This window comes from Pleurodeles waltl, chromosome 10 (assembly GCF_031143425.1).
Source record: "Pleurodeles waltl isolate 20211129_DDA chromosome 10, aPleWal1.hap1.20221129, whole genome shotgun sequence".
NCBI lineage: Eukaryota > Metazoa > Chordata > Amphibia > Caudata > Salamandridae > Pleurodeles > Pleurodeles waltl.
This window is the reverse complement of record NC_090449.1, coordinates 1,005,965,497-1,005,983,563: the sequence shown is the minus strand read 5'-3', so window position 1 is coordinate 1,005,983,563 and position 18,067 is coordinate 1,005,965,497. Positions and strand designations below refer to the sequence as shown.

The window sequence follows — 18,067 nt, the reverse complement described above, 5'->3', positions numbered from 1 at the left end:
TAAGGAAAATGCCTTCACTGTAGAAACAACCAAACCCCCAACATCCAACAATTTTGCATAGTTGGTTTAATGATACTATGAACGTTTGAAGAAAAAACACACTCTTTTGATGCTTTTTCTTTTGTCTAGAATTAAAAGATAGCAAAATATGGTGTGTGGCCTTTTAAACAAGTGGGTGTAGGCAGAACATTGCTAATCCATAAAAGGACACCCTGTTGATTATCAATAACAATTTTTTTTTTAAAGCAATCAATTAAGCTACCATCAAAAGCTGGAGTATTTCTTTATATCACTTTACATTGCTCATGATAACTTTTTTACTTTGTTGCTTACGTCTATATTATATATATTTAAAAAAAAAAAAATCGGGATCAGAATTTAATATTACATTTTCGTAGTATAAATTCATCAAATGTGGAGTGGATATTACAGGTCTGAATGCAGCCACCAATAGAATGTATCCTTAAAATGTATTTCAGGAGAAACTTATCATTGTTTTTATTTACCTAAATCACAAAATCTTAGTATTGGTTGCTTGATAGGCAGGAGAGGAAGTGTAAGAAAAGTCATCAATTTTATAGGTTTTTGCTACCAGAGTGCACCTGTCTTTTTCAATGGACATAGACAGACAGGTGTAAACATAACCAAAGTATTATTTTTGTTTTACTTAGTTTTTGAATTTTATTATATTAACAACATTTTGAGTCTTTCCTTCAAGTGACTGTGTTTTTGTTAAAGAATAATAGAACCTTTTATGTTCCTCAAGTTTGAAAGGAAAAGACTTTCATGCAGTTTATCAAAAGTGAGACAAAAAGGTATGCTTGATCTCAGATAAATATCTCTCTCAGAGTTGTTTAAGGACCGCCAGCAATCTAGAGAGCCTAGTTCTAGGCTCATCAGATTCTGTTGTAAAGACATCCACCATGGCATATTTCATAAACACAGCCACCACACCAATAGAGAGAGCAGTTATTTACCAAGACAGTCTTTGGCAATACAAATACAGGAAATAAGAGTTGTTGTAAAAGCTGTACCCACCCGACAAGAGGAAATATCTTTGATGGAACCCAAAGCAATGAGTTCCCTAATATGTGATACAGGATGGCTCCCTGAACATCTCTGTCCAATATGGGTATAATACACTAGTTTCCACAAATACGTAAACTATACTAGCCTCTTTATTGCAGTGAAAACAACATAAATTAGGTTGGCAGCCCGAATGGTATAAAATTCTATGTGTATGAAAGAGATTGTGTAAACTTGGAGTATTTCTGTTGGCTATGTCAGCCGCCTGATGGCTATTAGATATGCCTTTGGTCAGTTCAGAAAATGTAATAGGTGTCTCAAGTCTTGTTGACCATCACTCAACTGACCTTCTCAATGAATTGCCATTTTTCTCCATAAACAATAAATAAAGCTATTTGATATTACATTTTGGAATCAAAGTGGGCAAAGCATTCCATAACATGTATACCACTTATAGTAATATCCTGGGGGATGATTTTTAATGGATAATACAAAGCTACAAATAATTGTAAAAACATTTCGAGGAATACCATCAATAGACTATAAATGGTGGAAAGAGTACAACTGGACCCACAAAATGATTTGAAGACCTCTGCCAACATATTATGTCAGAATTAGAAAAGATCTCTGGGAAGCGGAAATTATCCCATTATGGAAAGTACATCATGAAGTTTGGTACTGAAAATAATTTATACAACCTATGCCAGCGATTTTCTACATACAGTTAATGCTTTTTTTAAGATACACTTGGTCAGAGTAAAACAGTAAACATCTATGTATAGCCCTTATAGGAAAAAGATCCCCGAGAAGCCATACGTGAGCATCTTTACATATCATCCGTGAAATTCTGGTCACAACGCATACACCGTAATAATACTTAAAGACTGGAGATACCATGTTCTCAATTTGCAGAAAGTTTAATCTTTGTAGCCCCAAATAAAGCTATTAATAGTTGAATCAATGTGTTGTACATTTTAGTTGAGATCATAAGTGGTGTGGCCCTAATTACATAGAGACGTTTTGCAAGAACTGGCATCCTGCTAATGTTACAACATCCAAAAACACTAATGGGAAGTTAGTCCCAGTTGTGCTGCAGAGTCTAGAAGAAGTGTCCTATAGTTTAATTTATAAATAGAATCTAATTTAGCATTATTAATCAGAATGAACAAAACAGTGATTGATGATGCCAAAAAGCTGGTTATAAATTATCAGTGCTTTTCAGAATTGAAAAAATAGCAAGATACAGCGCCAAAACATTCGGCTGTCAACTCCATTTGTTTATTAAATTCTGAAAATGTGAAGTATAAATAGAAATATCCGCATGTGCTGCAATTTTCTATGCACAGTTATGAAAATGTATTAGAATGATGGCTTTACTGACTTGGAGTTGATATAGAAAGGGCTCAAGATATCAAGCCTGACTTGTATCTCCAAATACATGCAATGTCAGATCAAAAACTCATAGTACGTCCTTGTGCTTGCAAGGTTTGATACAAATATTGACAGCTTTTGAGCATATTTGGCCAAAGACCATTCTAATCAATGTGAAGCACAGAAATGGCAAGGATCCCCTATCGAAAATTTCACAGCATCTAACAGGATCATCCAAGCCACCTCCCCTTTACAGCAGAAGCAGTATCAAAGAGAGATATACCCACTGTGTCTTTACCAGGTATTAACCCATACAGAAACTTTGAAACTTAGGGCCGGATTTAGATATTATTGGACAAGTTACTTCGTCACAAAGCTGACGGATATCCCATCCGCCGAAATCTAAAGCCCATAGAATACAATGGGATTTAGATCTCAGCGGACAGGATATCTGTCACCGTTGTTACGGAGTAATGCATCCGCCAATATCTCAATCAGGCCCTAAGTTACAAACAACCTATGAGACCCTGTCAGATAATAATTTAACATATATCTTTGCATCAGAATGAGCTGATGAAATACTCCAATAGAGACAACATCGTATAGGAAGTGTAAAAACAAATGATATATCAACATCCTCCCAACAATATGGTGGTTTATTATCCTTCACAAACCCATTTAAAAGCCAAAGAAATGAAGATATGAACAATTCCTTGAAACTTTATATATAAAATTCGAATGGAAGGTAGCCCAAGTTGATGGCCTTACCACTGGGGAAGCTACTAACTCTGTGAAAAGTTCTGTAATGGCAAATACTTGCTCTATTTTTTATCAAGAAGTATCAAAGAATAAATATGAAATAATTCATAGGCATATACAGAATCTCAAACAAATGCCTACTCTAGATAAGACGTTTCTTTGTCCATAAGTGTTTTAAGCAATATATTTTCCTAGTAATTCTTATATTGTGGCTCTATAAGAACAGGATCAGCCCTATGTAATGAAGCTGAATTACTCGTGGATTCTTGTTGCAATGTACTGATACAATCACAAAGTTAATTAATTGTGTTTTTCACAGTGTGTGCTTTATGTTTCAAGGCTACCTTCTTACCAGCAGATTTGCTGTACTTAAAAACATTGTGCTTGTGTTTATGACAGTCCTTATTGATTTGAGCCCTAATTTGTTTAAGAATACTTGCTTGAGTTTTTCCTGAGCTTCCATTTGGCCCTGTGTTCAGAGCTGAGATCTATGCTTATGCTCTAATTGCAATAGTATACCTAACAAGACTAACAGTTTGTATCAAATATTATAATCCCAATAAATAGTATAACGGAGTGGAGCACCTCTAACTATGGATTTCACCGTATCCAAAATGTTAGATAAGATGCATGGTCCCTTGTTTTCTTGATTATAATTTTGGATAGTTTCTTTAATTACAACATAATATCTAGCATCTTCAAGAAGTGATCAGTTAAATGACATTGGCTGGCCAATAACAAAATTGATAACTGTGTTTACCAGCTGTATTATACTGATAGAGCCGGAGTTGTGATCCAATAGAATCTTAGGACGTACCCTGGCCAGCACTTGATTAAGGCGAATAGTCTGACTTAGTATATAATATTTATATGTGTGTAGCAGTTGTGCGGTACAGGCGTTAGCCAGGCCGAATACTAAGGATGGGTGTAGCTTATGTGATTCCATGTAATGTAATCATGCAGAACTGCCAAAGTGATCTTAGGAGTGGGATTTCCCCACCTCAGCCCCATCATTTAGGGCTATTGCAAAATGCACCCTGGCTTCCAAAATGGACCCTTACTTCCAAAATTGACTGAAAGATGCATCTTGCGCTATAAAATATTGCTCAATGCAGCGGAATACGAATAGCGACGCCCGCAAATGCTAGCTACATATGCACTTGCAATAGGATTTTTCCCTCAAATTACTCTTAATTACTTGAGCAGGAGTAATCAAATTATTATTGGAAATTCTACGTCATAGAGTAATGTAGAAGTGTCTAAACCACTTGGATTACACTAGCGTAATTGAAATTCCACCCTGACCAGCTGAAATCCCTCTGTAAAGCTTCAGTGTCAAATGCCTGCTCTTTTTTCATCAGAAGAATATCAAGACATAAATGTAATATAATTCATAGACAGAGAATCTCAGGCACATTTCTACTCTAAATAAGAACTTTCTTTGTCCATCGATATTTTAGGAAATATATATTCCCAATACTTCTTATATTGTTGATCTATAGGAACAGGATCAGCCCTATATAATGTGGCAAAAACTTTAAGATTACTCACGGGTTCTTGTTGAAAAGTACTAATACTATCAGAAAGTTAATTTATTGGGTTTGGAACAGGTTGTGCTTTATGTTTCAAAGCTACATACTTACCAGTAGGTTTGCTGTGCTCAAAACCTTTGTGCTTCTGTTTAGAGCAATCATTAGTAATTTTATCCCTAGTTTGTTCAATAATAAGGCTGCATGTTTCCAATGTTTGCTTGAGATTTTCCTGAGCTTGAGTTTGTGAAGCTTTGTCACAGAGCTGAGATATATATTTAAGCTCCAATTGCAACATTAATAGCAAACATGTTTAATCCTTTGTATCAAGCATTAAGATCCCAATAAATAGTACTACTGAGGGTACCTCCTCTAATTATGGCTTTAAATGCATCCCAAATGTTAGATAAGGTGCATGAACCTTTGTTGTCTTGGCTATAATTCTGGGTAGTTTCTTTAATTACAACATAATGGGCCAGATGTATCAAACATTTTTGAGATCGCAAATGGCCCAACGGGCCACTCTGTGAATGCATGCGGAAACATTTTTTAAGAGCAGGCAGTGGTCCCACGGACCACTGCCTACTCTTAAAAAAAAAAAAAAAAAGAAAACTTTCAGTTTTTGTTTTTTTAAACGCATCCCGTTTTCCTTTTAAGGAAAACAGGATGCATTTTAAAAAAAACAAACAAAAAAAAAAAAGAGAGGCTTGCTTTATTTAAAAGCAATCATGGACATGGTGGTCTGCTGAGCCCAACAGGCCACCATTCCTGTGACTGTAGCCATTCGCAATGGGTGGCAAATTGCGGCCTACCTCATGAATATTGATGAGGTAGGTCGATTTGCGAGCCCTTGTGAATTGCTATATGAAACTCCTGAAGTTTCATACATTCCAATAGCAATTACTTAAATGCAATTCGCAAAAAAAAATAAAAAAATGCAATTTGGTAATTGCTATTCGAAGTAATAATACATCTGGCCCAATAGCTAGAACTTTTAAGAAGGGATTGGGCAAATGACAAGGGCCAGACAACATCTAAACTAATAGCTGTGCTTACCATCTGTAATATGTCGCTAGAGGCTGAATTGAGGTCCAATAGATTCTTCAGTAGAGTGACTAGCATTTAATTAACACGTCTGTGTAGCAGTTGTGTGGTACAGGAGTAGCCAGGCCGAATATTAGAAATGGGTGTAACTCATGTAGTTCCATGTAGCGTAATCATGCAGAATTACCAAAGAATTCTGTGAGATTATGCAGAATTACACAAGAAGAATTCTCCGCTTAGTGTTCCTTAGCACAAAAATGCCCCCCTTGTATCCAAAATGGACACAAGGATGAATTTTGTGCTAAGTAGTGTTAAATGCAACAGAACTCAAATAGCAAATGCAAAATATGCTCTTTGGGTATGAATTTCTCCAACTTTGCCAGCATTTAGCACTCTTTTCTTAGTGCAAAATGCATTTTGCGCAATGAAATAGTGCTAAATACAGAAGAATACAAATAGCAAACACCAACTCGCACTTACCAAATACGCTTTTGCATTTGCACTAGGATATTCCCCTCAAATTAGTCTTAATTATGAAAGCAGCATTGTTGTCTTTAATTCCATGTTGTACAGTATTGTGGAGTTACCGAAATTGCTCTGACTGCTCCGTTGTAACTGAAATTCCACCCAGGCCTACCAAATACCCTCTAAAGTCATCCAGCTATCTTCCAGATCAAATTATGTTGTCATTCGAAGGAATGTGGCAGAAAACTTTCCCTGTTCATATCAAACTGGGGTTTAATGAGCAGTCGGTTTGTTTATAAGGTGGAACATTAAAAGTCACCACAAAAAATTGGGGGACCGTGCAACACACAATGCATGCATGCAGCGCTACCCTGGCGGATTACCATCACTGCCACTGCAAGGGCCTGGCGGTGCTGGCAGTCTGACGGTCAGGGTTTTTATGTGGTGGTCAGACAGCCTCTACAGCAGTGGTCCTGACCACCACCACGAGTGTGGTGATCTGAAGACTGCCACACTCATAATGAGGCCCTTATCTATTAGCCAAGACCAGGTGGCGTTCTACATAAAATAACTATGCAATTTATCAATACACTCTTGGGATTTTAGCTGTTCTAACTTGATAACTAAGTTGAGAGACTAGTTGTATAGATAACTGTAATGTCACTTTAACCCTTGTATTTTTTTTTTTCACTGAAAAAAACAAAGGCTCAAATAACGTTATAGATAGGTGTGATACAAGGATCTGTTTTTTTTTTTAATCCTTAAAAATTCACTGAAAAATCCAAAGTTAAAGAAATGTTTTAGTTATGTGAATTTATCAGTGTCAACATTAACGTTTAGAACTAAAAAAAAAAAAAAAAAAAATCACCAATTATAGCAAGAGTTAACTTGCGCCCAGCCATGCACTGCTTTTGACCTCACATATGACATCACTCATGACATGTTCTTTTACATCATTTATGATATCACTGATGACAGCTCAAATGCCATATACAACTATCCGTCCAGAGAAAGTCAATGTGTTCAGTCCTGATTAGGCATTTTACGATCTTCATTAGGACAGAGACTTTCGTTTTTTAAGTCTGTTGCATGGGATTGCCTGAGACAATACGTTTCTTCCAGCTAACATCCTTATGTGAAAGTGAATATTACTTTGTGCTCAAAGAGCAGGGAATTGCGCTGAAATCTTCTTAACTTCTCTTGGGTCACTGTGTTCGTATAGTGAGATGAAAAGTTAAGTTAAAGCAGATATAAAACTCCAAGATCCTCTCCTATCTAGTTCGAACATGCCTGGTTTCTGAGTCACTTACAAAGAAAAAAGCTTTCTATGGAAGACTCCCCACCACCTGGCTTGTGAAGTGTTTGTTCCTGCCACTTTGTTTTCTGTCAATTGTTTTAGGCAGAGTTTTTCTTTTTGGTAAATAGTAACTGTTGCATGTATAGCATTGTAAAATGGACATTATTTTGGTAAAATTCTTTGTTAAAATCCTTTAGGTAAGACTATCCTGGTTGATGATTGAGTTTTTTTTTTTTACTACCACAATGTGTGTATATATATATATATATATATATATATATATATATTAGTCAGTAGGTAGTTATAGTTAGGACCACGTTTCAGTAGGATTTTTTGGTTTTGTTGCTGTAACTTTGACGATGTCTGACAAATCGTCACAAAATGTTCCAAAAAAAACAAAAAAGTCTCATCCCCCTCAGCTTCATCCCAGAAAGTTTTGAAGTGATCCATCAAGCAGGATAGAGAAAAAGTGGGAGAAGGTAGGGGGAATTGTGTTTTCCCCAAGCAATTTTCTGTAGGAAAATTGAACAGGGATACTGCAAAAACAGAGGAACGGAGTAACACCAAATTTGGCAGAAAGCTTGATTTTGATCCAGAAAGTGTGCTTTTTATGATTTGGTGCAATTCCTTTCAATAGTTAATGAGAAATTAAGGTTTAAAATGTATGTACGTATGTATATGTCACACCCTAGAGAATCTAAGGACCTGACCGATCTAAAGGTATCTGATTGGCTGCACTACAGTAGCAAAGATGTCACAGTAGACATTTTACGACTTGGGGACTCAATCCTTAGTCCAGAACAATGATTTAAAAAAAGCATGCAGAGGGGCAGGGTAGGGATCCTGTCAGTAGCCCATGATATGCCCACCATTTCCCCCATATCTTTCATGCATCTAAGGGCACCCTCTCACTTTGTGTATTGATTTTTTTGGGCGTGCATTTTTTTAAAACCGTACCGATGATCTAAGTTAAAAAAAAAAAAAAATGGTGGTCTCCTGCCCTTTTAAAATAAATGCCCTTGGGACGGACGGGAGGGTCGGCGGAGATACTAAGTTGGTACCTTGCTTTGGGTGGGTTCTCTGGGTAGGGAACAGAGGACTCCAGGTGTGCACTCCCATTTCACTAGCTGCTTCCGGCGACCAACAGTTTGCTCTTGAAGTGAACACCCACTAAACCTGCCTTACCCCACCCCCCAAAAATAAAAACTTTGAGAACTACAAATCTTGCAGCAGTTAGCATAAGATCTGCAAATTTGAACACTCTGCTTTACACACACACCTCTGTCTGGAAGCCTTTACTTTTTCACGCACCTCATACAAGCAAGGTCCAACAGACCCTGCCACACCCAGAGGCTTCGAAATACTACCTCTGACCTTTGCCCACGAGAACAGGGAGCGTCAACTCGGAGTCCTGGTGCTCAAAAATACACGAGCTTCGGTTAAACCAACTACATTTCACGAGTCCCTGTACAAATCTGTGGAAGAGAACTCGAACGTGCAAAGCCCGGAGTGCTGCCCGCCTGGGGTGTAACTGTGAGGTACAGGAGAACAATAGTGCAAGAGCTTTACTCGAGTCAAAGTGCAGCACGAGGAGGAAGCAGGGTGCAAAATACCCGGCAAAGGCGAGCAGGTGCAGCTTGCTTTTCAGGCTGGGGACGGATTCCGAGGGGAGTCCTTGCAGGGGGGCATTGGGACGCCGCAGACACTGATATGTGCCATTGTTGCACATGGAGACGCTGCCGCCTGCATGCGTGGTGGGTCCGCGAGGGCTCGCGCCTGATACCCGCTCGCAATAACATATCCACCGCCAGCCCCGCTTACACAGCTCTGCAGGGGTCTGCACCGGAAGTCCAACGCCGCCGAATCCTGGCCACATACGCACCGCACGCTCAGGTACGTAATACCTGTGCGTCTATCTGCGCGGGGGCCGCGGGTTTATGAGGTAATTGTGTGTCATTGGCCATGAGGCTGCAGCGCAGTGTATTTCTTTTGGTAACAGAGTGCACTGTGGGACCTGTAGTTTGGTGAGGATCAGCGCTAGATTAAAGCCACGCTAGGAGCTGCCTCAAGGCATTACCACGAGAGGGTATCAGATTGAAAGAAATTGCCTCAAAAATGGTCTTGTTGTTAGGGATCGGGCAGCGCCCAAACGGTAAAATGTATAATTTAACGAGGACCACTGAAAATCCATGCAAAGGAGCATAGCCTGAAAGGTCATCTACGACTCTAAGAAGAAGGTGTTTCCTCTTTGAATTAAGGGGGCGGGGGGAAGGAGGGGAGAGAGAGAGATTGATTGTGTGTGTGTAGCAGGCTGTAGACTTCAATAATCATTGTACTGGAGCAGGGCACATGAGATGGGCTTAAGGGGCAGGTGAAAGGAAGATGAATGCAGAGTGGTGAAGGTAGTAAGTGAGAGAAAACTCAATATTTTGTAAAATAACCAACATTTTTGAAGACTTTCAAAACAGGGAGGGGAAGAGTGTGTATGCTTTTTTTTCTCTGTATGTATGGAAAAAGTCCTAGTAAAATCTGACAGAGACCTCTGGTACCTGGCTGAAGCCCCCTGTACCCAACTATGTACCTGAAAATACATTTATTAGGTGTATGTAACACCCCAAACAACACCCCTGAAGCTACGTCCTCGATGAGACGTCTATGACAGTCAGGGATGGGCGAGCTGTATTCTATGGAGCATGGACCAATTCATTCAACTGTTGAGAAGATTGTCGTAACTTTGGGTCACAGCGGGAGATGGGAGCAGAGCCTTTGAGTTTCCGTGGTCCATGCATGAGTGTCTCATCCACTCAAGGCTTCTTTCCATTCTGAAACTTTCTGTAGTTTTTTTTAAGCGGGGTGAACGGGACTAACTATACCCAGAATACAACGAAAAACCTGGACTGGATGGGCCCCTCGTCCATGTAACTGGGAAACTTGAGAGCTGTAGGAGGTGTGCAAGGGCATGTGGATCATTTTGCAGAAGAATGTGGATTTGCATAGGTACAAGTTTCCCGGGTCCATGTGCATCCTGTTTTTCTCCTTAGAATCCTGGGGCTTGTAGTCTTGGTTTTATACTTTGTTAAATTGATACGAGGCCCAGGCGGAGTTCCACTACACAGAACTCCATGAAGTGACCAGAAAGCTCTGCTGCAGTACGCAGAGTTCCGCAGGTGGTGGAGTGCGTTAGATCGCTCCATTAGTGCTCGGTGTTTGTCCTGTGCTGAAAAATCAGCACGAGCAGCACCATGCGCAGCGCAAGAGGGCTCTCCTTCTTTTCTGCTGCTCAAGTAGATTTTTTCCTCCAGCGGCAGCTTCCTCAACACAAACCAAAGGCTTTCAACGCAAGCGGTAGCGCCCACCTGCAACCGCCCACATTGAGAAATCTCGCTGGGAGGCGGTCTGGGTAAGATTTTCCTCCTTAGCATTCGCCAACTTAACGTTGGCGAGTGCGAACGATGAAAAAAACTCTGCTGCGCTACGCAGAGTTTTTCGGAACTCCGCGCTGTAAGGAGAGTGCGGTGTGGCAAAAGCTCTGGAAGCTCCGCTAACGGAGCGGAGTTCACCACCCACTCCTAATTAATACTAGTAGTCTTAGATTTCTAGAAAAAAACTAGGACTGGCCTTACTAGTTATGCATGGCCCTGAGAAACTTGGCAGTAATAGATTTTGCAAATAGTGAATATCAGCAGTCCTCTGTCTGATTAGTTTCATAGCAGGCGTAGGTTACAGGGCCTTCAAGTTTCCCATGTCCATGCCTGGGTAGCTCATCCATTCCAGGTAATTTTTTTTTTTAATATGACGATTGTAGTTGTTTATAATGGGTTAAATAGAACTAGCTGCAACGAAAAAAACCTGAATTAGATAAGATACTCCTCAGAACCAAGAAACCTGAGAGCACTGAGATTGCCTGATGACTCCATGACATACAGGCCATTATTTTTCATGCCTTAGCTTTCTTCTACCAACTTGTTGCATGCTGGGAGTTGTTCTCCTGGTTCTCGTCAACTAAACAAATTGTGCTTACACACCCCAAAACAATAATCGTGAAATGTATAGACTAGGATGTATAGACCAGAACTTGAACATGGCGTCCCGGATGACCAGTGGCAGGGGGGGACACCTGGTAACATGGATAGATAATCAATAAGGAATACAAATGGTGTGTGCGCTGTTAGTGGACTAAGGATGGGGAACGGGGAGCTTGATTGGTTTGTGAGCTGCTGGTAATATGAAGGTTGTTTACCACAAGGCTCTCGTGATCACTTTCCCGAATCAGATTCCTAGTGGGTGACCACTGGGTCAGGGTGATTGATCACTCCTGCTCAGCAGGACCCCACTCAGCAATCCTGTGCTTTCATTGGACAACTTCGTGTGTTTTGGGAGTTGCAGTTGTAGATTGCCTTAATTGATAGACTCTTCACCAGATAAGAATGTTTTGTAGCAGAAGGGCCCAGGACTGGAAAGAAGCATAGTTACATCTGTAAAGTGGCCACAAAGCTATGTGTGATATCCTAAGGGAAAGGTGGTGTTTATCAGCCTCACACTGCATTCTGGTACTTGTAGTCACATATTGCATAATAGGGAAGCCAAATCTCAGAATGCAAAGATATGGTGGTAGAAATGCCAGGACGGAATGGACTGGACCATATGACATGGGGCTGTTTGACAAATGTGCAAAATGTTCCCTGCACGTGTAGCTACTGAGCAGTTGAACGAATGAATGAAACAATTTGTAGACCTCAACAGCTGCTTCAGAAAGTAGCATTCTGCTGCTGAGTAAGAGGCAAGCGAGGCTGAGGTCACCAGAAGATACATTACCACTAGGAATACAATGTCTCAGTCCTGTTTTTTTATACAAGTCTTTATCTTCATGTTTCTTAGTTCAATTGGATCAACTGAAGCGAATCAGGACTACAGCTCCCAGAATACATTATATTCAGGGCTACTGGAATTATGCGATTGTGCGGCCGCCTTGATTTTCACATAATTATACATTTGCCGCATTTGTCACATAATCTATCATCTGACGCATAATCTGAAATTGTGTTTCTAATTTAAACAGCTCAAAAGTTACTAAAAACGCAATGACATGTTGTCGCGCAGTGGAAAGCCCTTTGCAAAGGTTGGCTGGTCACCTTTCTGTAGCCTATTGCTATATTTAGGTGTTAAACTGGAACAAATGAGGTGAAACTAATGCCCAGCCAGTGTTGACATGTTTCAAAATGACAATATAATGAGGTAATAGTATCAAAAAATGTGCAGTTTAATTTGGCTTTTCTAGCTGCACAATTTACTCAACCCTGATGCATAATTTGGTCCTCCTCAGCCGCATAATTCCAGTGGCCCTGATTATATGCCAAACAGAAACCTAGCTGTGGAGCTCGAGTGTGGCATGGAGTTCTCTAGTGACCTCAGTGACACCGACATTGTTGTGGGCCTAGAAGCACAGGTATTTCTATATACTGCTTCGTCTAAGTGAAGGACTACAACTCCCAGCAGGCCTACCGCCGATGTCTAGTGAACTGAGTCTGGTTAAGCCTCCCTTGTGGAAAGAGGTGCCTTATGGCTAAGTCAGTGAGAGTGCGCAGGACTCCCCGGGAGGGCACAGCCTCGGAGCTCGGCTCTGCTTCGCGAGCTTCTATAAAAAGAAACGCCGCATCCCGCGCAGGCTCCTCCTGGGAGCGGCCACCTTGCAGGAGGCTATTTTTAGCTCGCCTTGTTATTTTCACTCCATTCAGCAGATGCCTGCAGGGACCCCTCCTGGGAGAGAAAATACTAATTACCGCACAGTTCATCCTTCCACGCACGATTTCTCTCTCTCGCTGCTTAAAATTGTAAATTGATTGAAGGCGGCGAGATGTAAAGGGCTCTTTTAACATTTTCTTCTGAGTCCGCAGGGGAGGAAGAGGAGGCGCTTTATGCTTGATGTAAAATTTATAGTTCAACCGGTCCAGGCGGTTTCCTTCCAAAGATGCACGTCCGCCATCTCTGTTCGCGTTGCTTCGCGGAGGAACATCTTACAAAGGACAATATCGGAGAACACTGTTTTAAATTTAGAATTTGATGCTTCACGCTGCTGTGAAAATTAATTATATAAATAAATCATTAAGAGTCCTGGCACTGCAATGACGAGATTAGTTTAAAATGCAGTATTTGGCACAATATTCCTTCATTGTCTCAGCGCCTAAGCTTGTTCAGAAAGACTGTTGACCTGCGGTACTGGTTTTATCTGCCTTGGCAGGATGGAGGTAGGGGTGGGCGAGCGAGCAAACAAACTAACAGGGAGAACCGCGTGAAGGATCCAGCTCGGCTCTTAGCCGAACCCTGAAAATGTTTGCTATGTATCCAACAAACATCACATAAGATATGATAAGATCACTTCAAAATTCAAAAACATGTATTTCTTTAACATGCAGAAGGTTGCAATTTATACCTCACATTATAGGGCTTCACCTAGAAGTATTTACTAAAAGTCATGGTTTTTCATCATGAACTATTAGTGAATTAAGAAGTTGTCATATAAACCTAGTACGTGGTCCAGATGACTATAGAGCAACATTATAGCCAGGGCCACTGGAAGTATGCGGCATGAGAAGGTGTAATTATGCGGCAGGATTGAGCTAAATTATGCGGCAGGAAAAGGCAAATTATGTGTCAAGATGCGGCACACTTTGTAATAATATTACTTCATTATTTTAACATTTGTAAACTTGATAACACAGTCTGGGCACTGGTTGCATCTCATTAGTACCATTTTAATACCCAAATGTAGCAATAAGCAACAAAAAGGTGACAAGTCAAGTTTTTTTGTGAAAAGGACCTTTCACTGTGCTGCAACACGTGTTGCTGCACTTTTAGTAACTTTTGAACCATTTGAGCTGGAAACAATTTTTATTTTGTTGTTAGAATCTGCAGATTATGTGGCAGATGATGGATTATGTGGCAAATGTGGCAAATCTGTAGCTATGCCAAAAATCTCTACAGCCGCACAATCGCATTATTCCAGTGGCCCTGATTATAGTCCATTAAAACAAACACAGTAGGTTTTCTACAGTGGTATTAGGAACTCTCATATTTGAAAGTGCTTGTGCCCAGGCTCTAAGAGCCAAGGCAGACCCGTAACACGGCTCTCACTTTTAACTTGATGACTCACCCATCTCTAGCACTTGACTTACCTTACAAACCATCGGCAGGTGCTCTTGTTTCAGCTGAGGCAAATGAAGACTACATCTACCAGAATGCACTGTGTTGTGAAGTGAAAGTACAAGATCAGAAGTTTGGTGACCCACTGACATACAAAGTATAGCAACCCTAACTTAAAGTTATCAGATGAATCCATGTCACTAGAACATCTTGGTTCCAGTCATTGGTTTCCTGTTAATAAATCAGCGCACTCCCGGAATTGTAATGATGGTCTCTTTAAGATGAGTAAATTGCACTAAGACAGGTGAAAACAAGGATTTCTAAAACCAAAGACTAGGAGTGGATACATTGTTCAGCGGTGTCAAGGAGTTATGTACCGAAGAGAAAAATCTATGACAGAGCTTTTAAGTTTCCTAGGACCATGCATGAGGAGTAGCTGCCCCAGTTTTTGCTTACCTCCTGGAACTTGTATTCATGTTTATCCCATTATGAAATGAGGACTTCAAGTCCCAGAATGCAAAGTCAAAAACCTGGTCTGAGTTGCTATTCATTCATGAATCTGGGACATTCGAGAGTTCTGATCTGTGACTTTCAGATTTAGCGGGGATTTATGTAAAGGGTGCATTAGGTCACCGAGTTAAATTACCGAAACACCCATTTGTATACTTTTGTATTGTCTGTCTCAATACAGCAGTAAGGGGTACCAGCCACATTTAGTTGCCCCACAAAGATTATAGGTGCATGTAACTCCATTTCACCAGTGACCTTTTTCAGCTAGCCTTGTAATTTTACCTCACTTGCATTGAGGGACAGTATGACTTGAGTTCAAAGAATGAGAGCAACACTCACTACAAGTTCCATAATGCAAAGTTTTACCCGCAAAAGCCAGGCGTGGCAGGTATTGATTGTCTTTTAATATACAGGGTCACTTTTCAGCTGCAATTCCATGACTACTGTCTGCTGGACTGTAAAATGCTGCATGTATGTATGTTGGACTTTGTGAACATGGGTGAATCGGTCTGTGCATCGTTATCCGTTGTTGAACACCTCTCTGTGCATACCCAATACAAACACAATACAGACCTATTGACTTTATCACTGCCTGTTACCATAGCCCTCTTGCAGGCACATTGTTTGCCTCACAGGCTTTATTTATTGAGGTTTCACACAATATCCTGTGAGATCGCACGCAGCATCCTGGTTCCTAATACATAGTTACTTAAGGGCTGTCCTCATTAGATCTGTAATGCTCTCTGCAAGGTTCCCTTTCTTCACAGAAGCACGGTTTCAGAAGCAGGTAGGGACCACCCTGCCCTTCCATCTTCATCACACGGCTCCCTAATCTCGCCTTCGAGGTCTTTTCGCCAAGACACATCTCGCCTCGGTAGGCCAGACCTAAAAATGCAGGTGGTACGTGTGCAGCGAGACCAAAAGAAGAAATAAAAAACGTGTAGGTTAGTTGCTTCTAATTTTGTTCTCCTGTATTTCAGGCCTTGCCATGGGTTATTTTAAACACCAGAGTACTTAACGATTGATTCTGCCTTTTCAATGAAGCCAGGTGATGCTCTGTGGTGTATGACCTGGGGAGTTTTCTTTCATTCTACCACAGCAGTGTTCTGGCTGTGTTTTGTAAAGCTTTTCTATCTAACGATGCCACCAACCCGAACCCAGAGCATGTTCCAGAAGTCAAGTTTTGCTTCCATGGTTTCTTGTCCACCCAGAGGAGACCTCATTTTGCGTCAGAGCCAGAGGTGGAATTGTCTCGAAGAAATCACCTTGTTTACCTGTGTACCCGTAGCTATAACTTTACAACATAGAAATTAGATTCATTTAACTTTTTAATTTTTTGCTATCGATCCTTGCCATTTTGGGTTGGAGTAGTTTTTAAAAGCAATAGACATAAATTGTTCGTTTGCCTAATGTCCCTCATGCAGCCTTCTGTGTATAACACTCAGGTCAAGGGATGCCTCAGTCTTATGTCCTCCTGCAGTGAGTTATTTTATATTATTAACTTTGACATTATTTACGGTTGTGCGAAATTCACATAATTTCCTTTTGCATAAATTTGTCAAATGTTGAAAATATGTATGTGAAATTATATTATGTGCACTGCGTATCTAGCCTTTAGAGCTATATTTTAGAATGAAATGTGTCCTTGCACCTCTTTTGGACACAACCACGCATTTCATGTGAAAAGGGCAAAAAACACAAGGGCTGCGAAACAGCCTCTTCTGTTACTTTCATTCACATTGTTGCAATGCTCCCACAATAAGATTTTTACTCATGGATCTGAAATTATGTGCCATGGGGAATGGCATTTCCGAAATGTTACCTAACTAGTGTAATATGATCTAAATTACACACAATTGTGCCAGCGTAATGACAATTTCACCTGGGCCTAGTCATTCTGAAGCATACCTTTCAGTGGCACTGTACTCCAGCAGTCAATGTCACACTTACTACCATCTTGAGGTCAGTGCTTAATTTGCGTGCCGGTGCCCAAAGCCCTCCTCTTAAACACGGGGCTGCTGCAATTAAATGTGAGAGCACAGACTACTGAGGCAGCGCAATCCTGATGCCATCTCGGGCCTCTTTAATCCATGTACAACCACTCCCTGCCCCTTCAGCTCACTTTTGCAGCTTTTTGCTTTCTCCCTTTGTGACGCTTTTCCGTTTTTCTCTTCCTCCGTCTTCCCATATGTGTCTTTTGCTCACAGTAAATGCTTGATGCAGAAAAATAAGTGCCAACCCTCAAAAATAAGTGCCAGAGCCCCCCACCGGAAACAACAAGCACAAATTAAGCACTGAGTGAGTTAAAGGGACATTTGTGAGACCTCCACAAATAGAGAGCAAAGCCCCTTGCCAAACATGTCTTTGTCCTGTCCCTACCCAACCCACTCTGACCACAATCTGCATTTCTGTCAGTGAATGGCCAAGAACACAGCCTCATTCCTGCCTTACCTTATGCCCCAGCACTGACCACACTGGTTGGGTAGTTGAGAAAGCTAAGCCATAGGGCAGTCGTTGAAAAGTCTGAGATGCAATATTACCATACTGAAAGCAACAAACATTTTTCAGACAAAAGACAATACAAGTTTGTGATGTAAGCTATGCATTGGTCAACAATGTGTATTATTTGTGATTGCTTCTTCCCTTCACGAACAGAACTTGTCAGATTTTGCTAGATGCCCCTTGCCTTAAATCTGAAGAAGCACAATCAATTCAAAGACAAAGTCCGAGGAGGCTTCACTTCAATTTAGTGTTTAATTCAAAGTGACTTGAATTAACTCATCAACTTTGTTGTTTAAAAATATAAGCTAAACTATGCATCACTGCTAAATATCCCCTCGATAGCAGGATGGTAATCGCAGTCTATAGAAACTCCTATTAGCAAGATTACCCATTAACCTAGTGTAATCAGGCACACTATGTTGTG

The 18,067-nt window shown here is 40.6% G+C and overlaps 1 protein-coding gene across 8 annotated transcripts in view; it reads left to right on the top strand.

The window, feature by feature from the left end:
* Window positions 1-18,067, top strand: part of DGKK (diacylglycerol kinase kappa) — a 524,126-nt gene that overhangs the window by 275,577 nt on the left and 230,482 nt on the right. The window contains exon 1 of one of the 8 annotated variants that reach the window (XM_069211880.1): window positions 8,968-9,384. The exons of the other annotated variants lie outside the window; for them this stretch is intronic. Coding sequence (XP_069067981.1) covers window positions 9,202-9,384 — 183 coding nt within the window. The 5' untranslated portion in view covers window positions 8,968-9,201. Of the gene's footprint in view, window positions 1-8,967; window positions 9,385-18,067 lie in introns of those variants that run through there. 8 annotated transcript variants of the gene reach the window in all.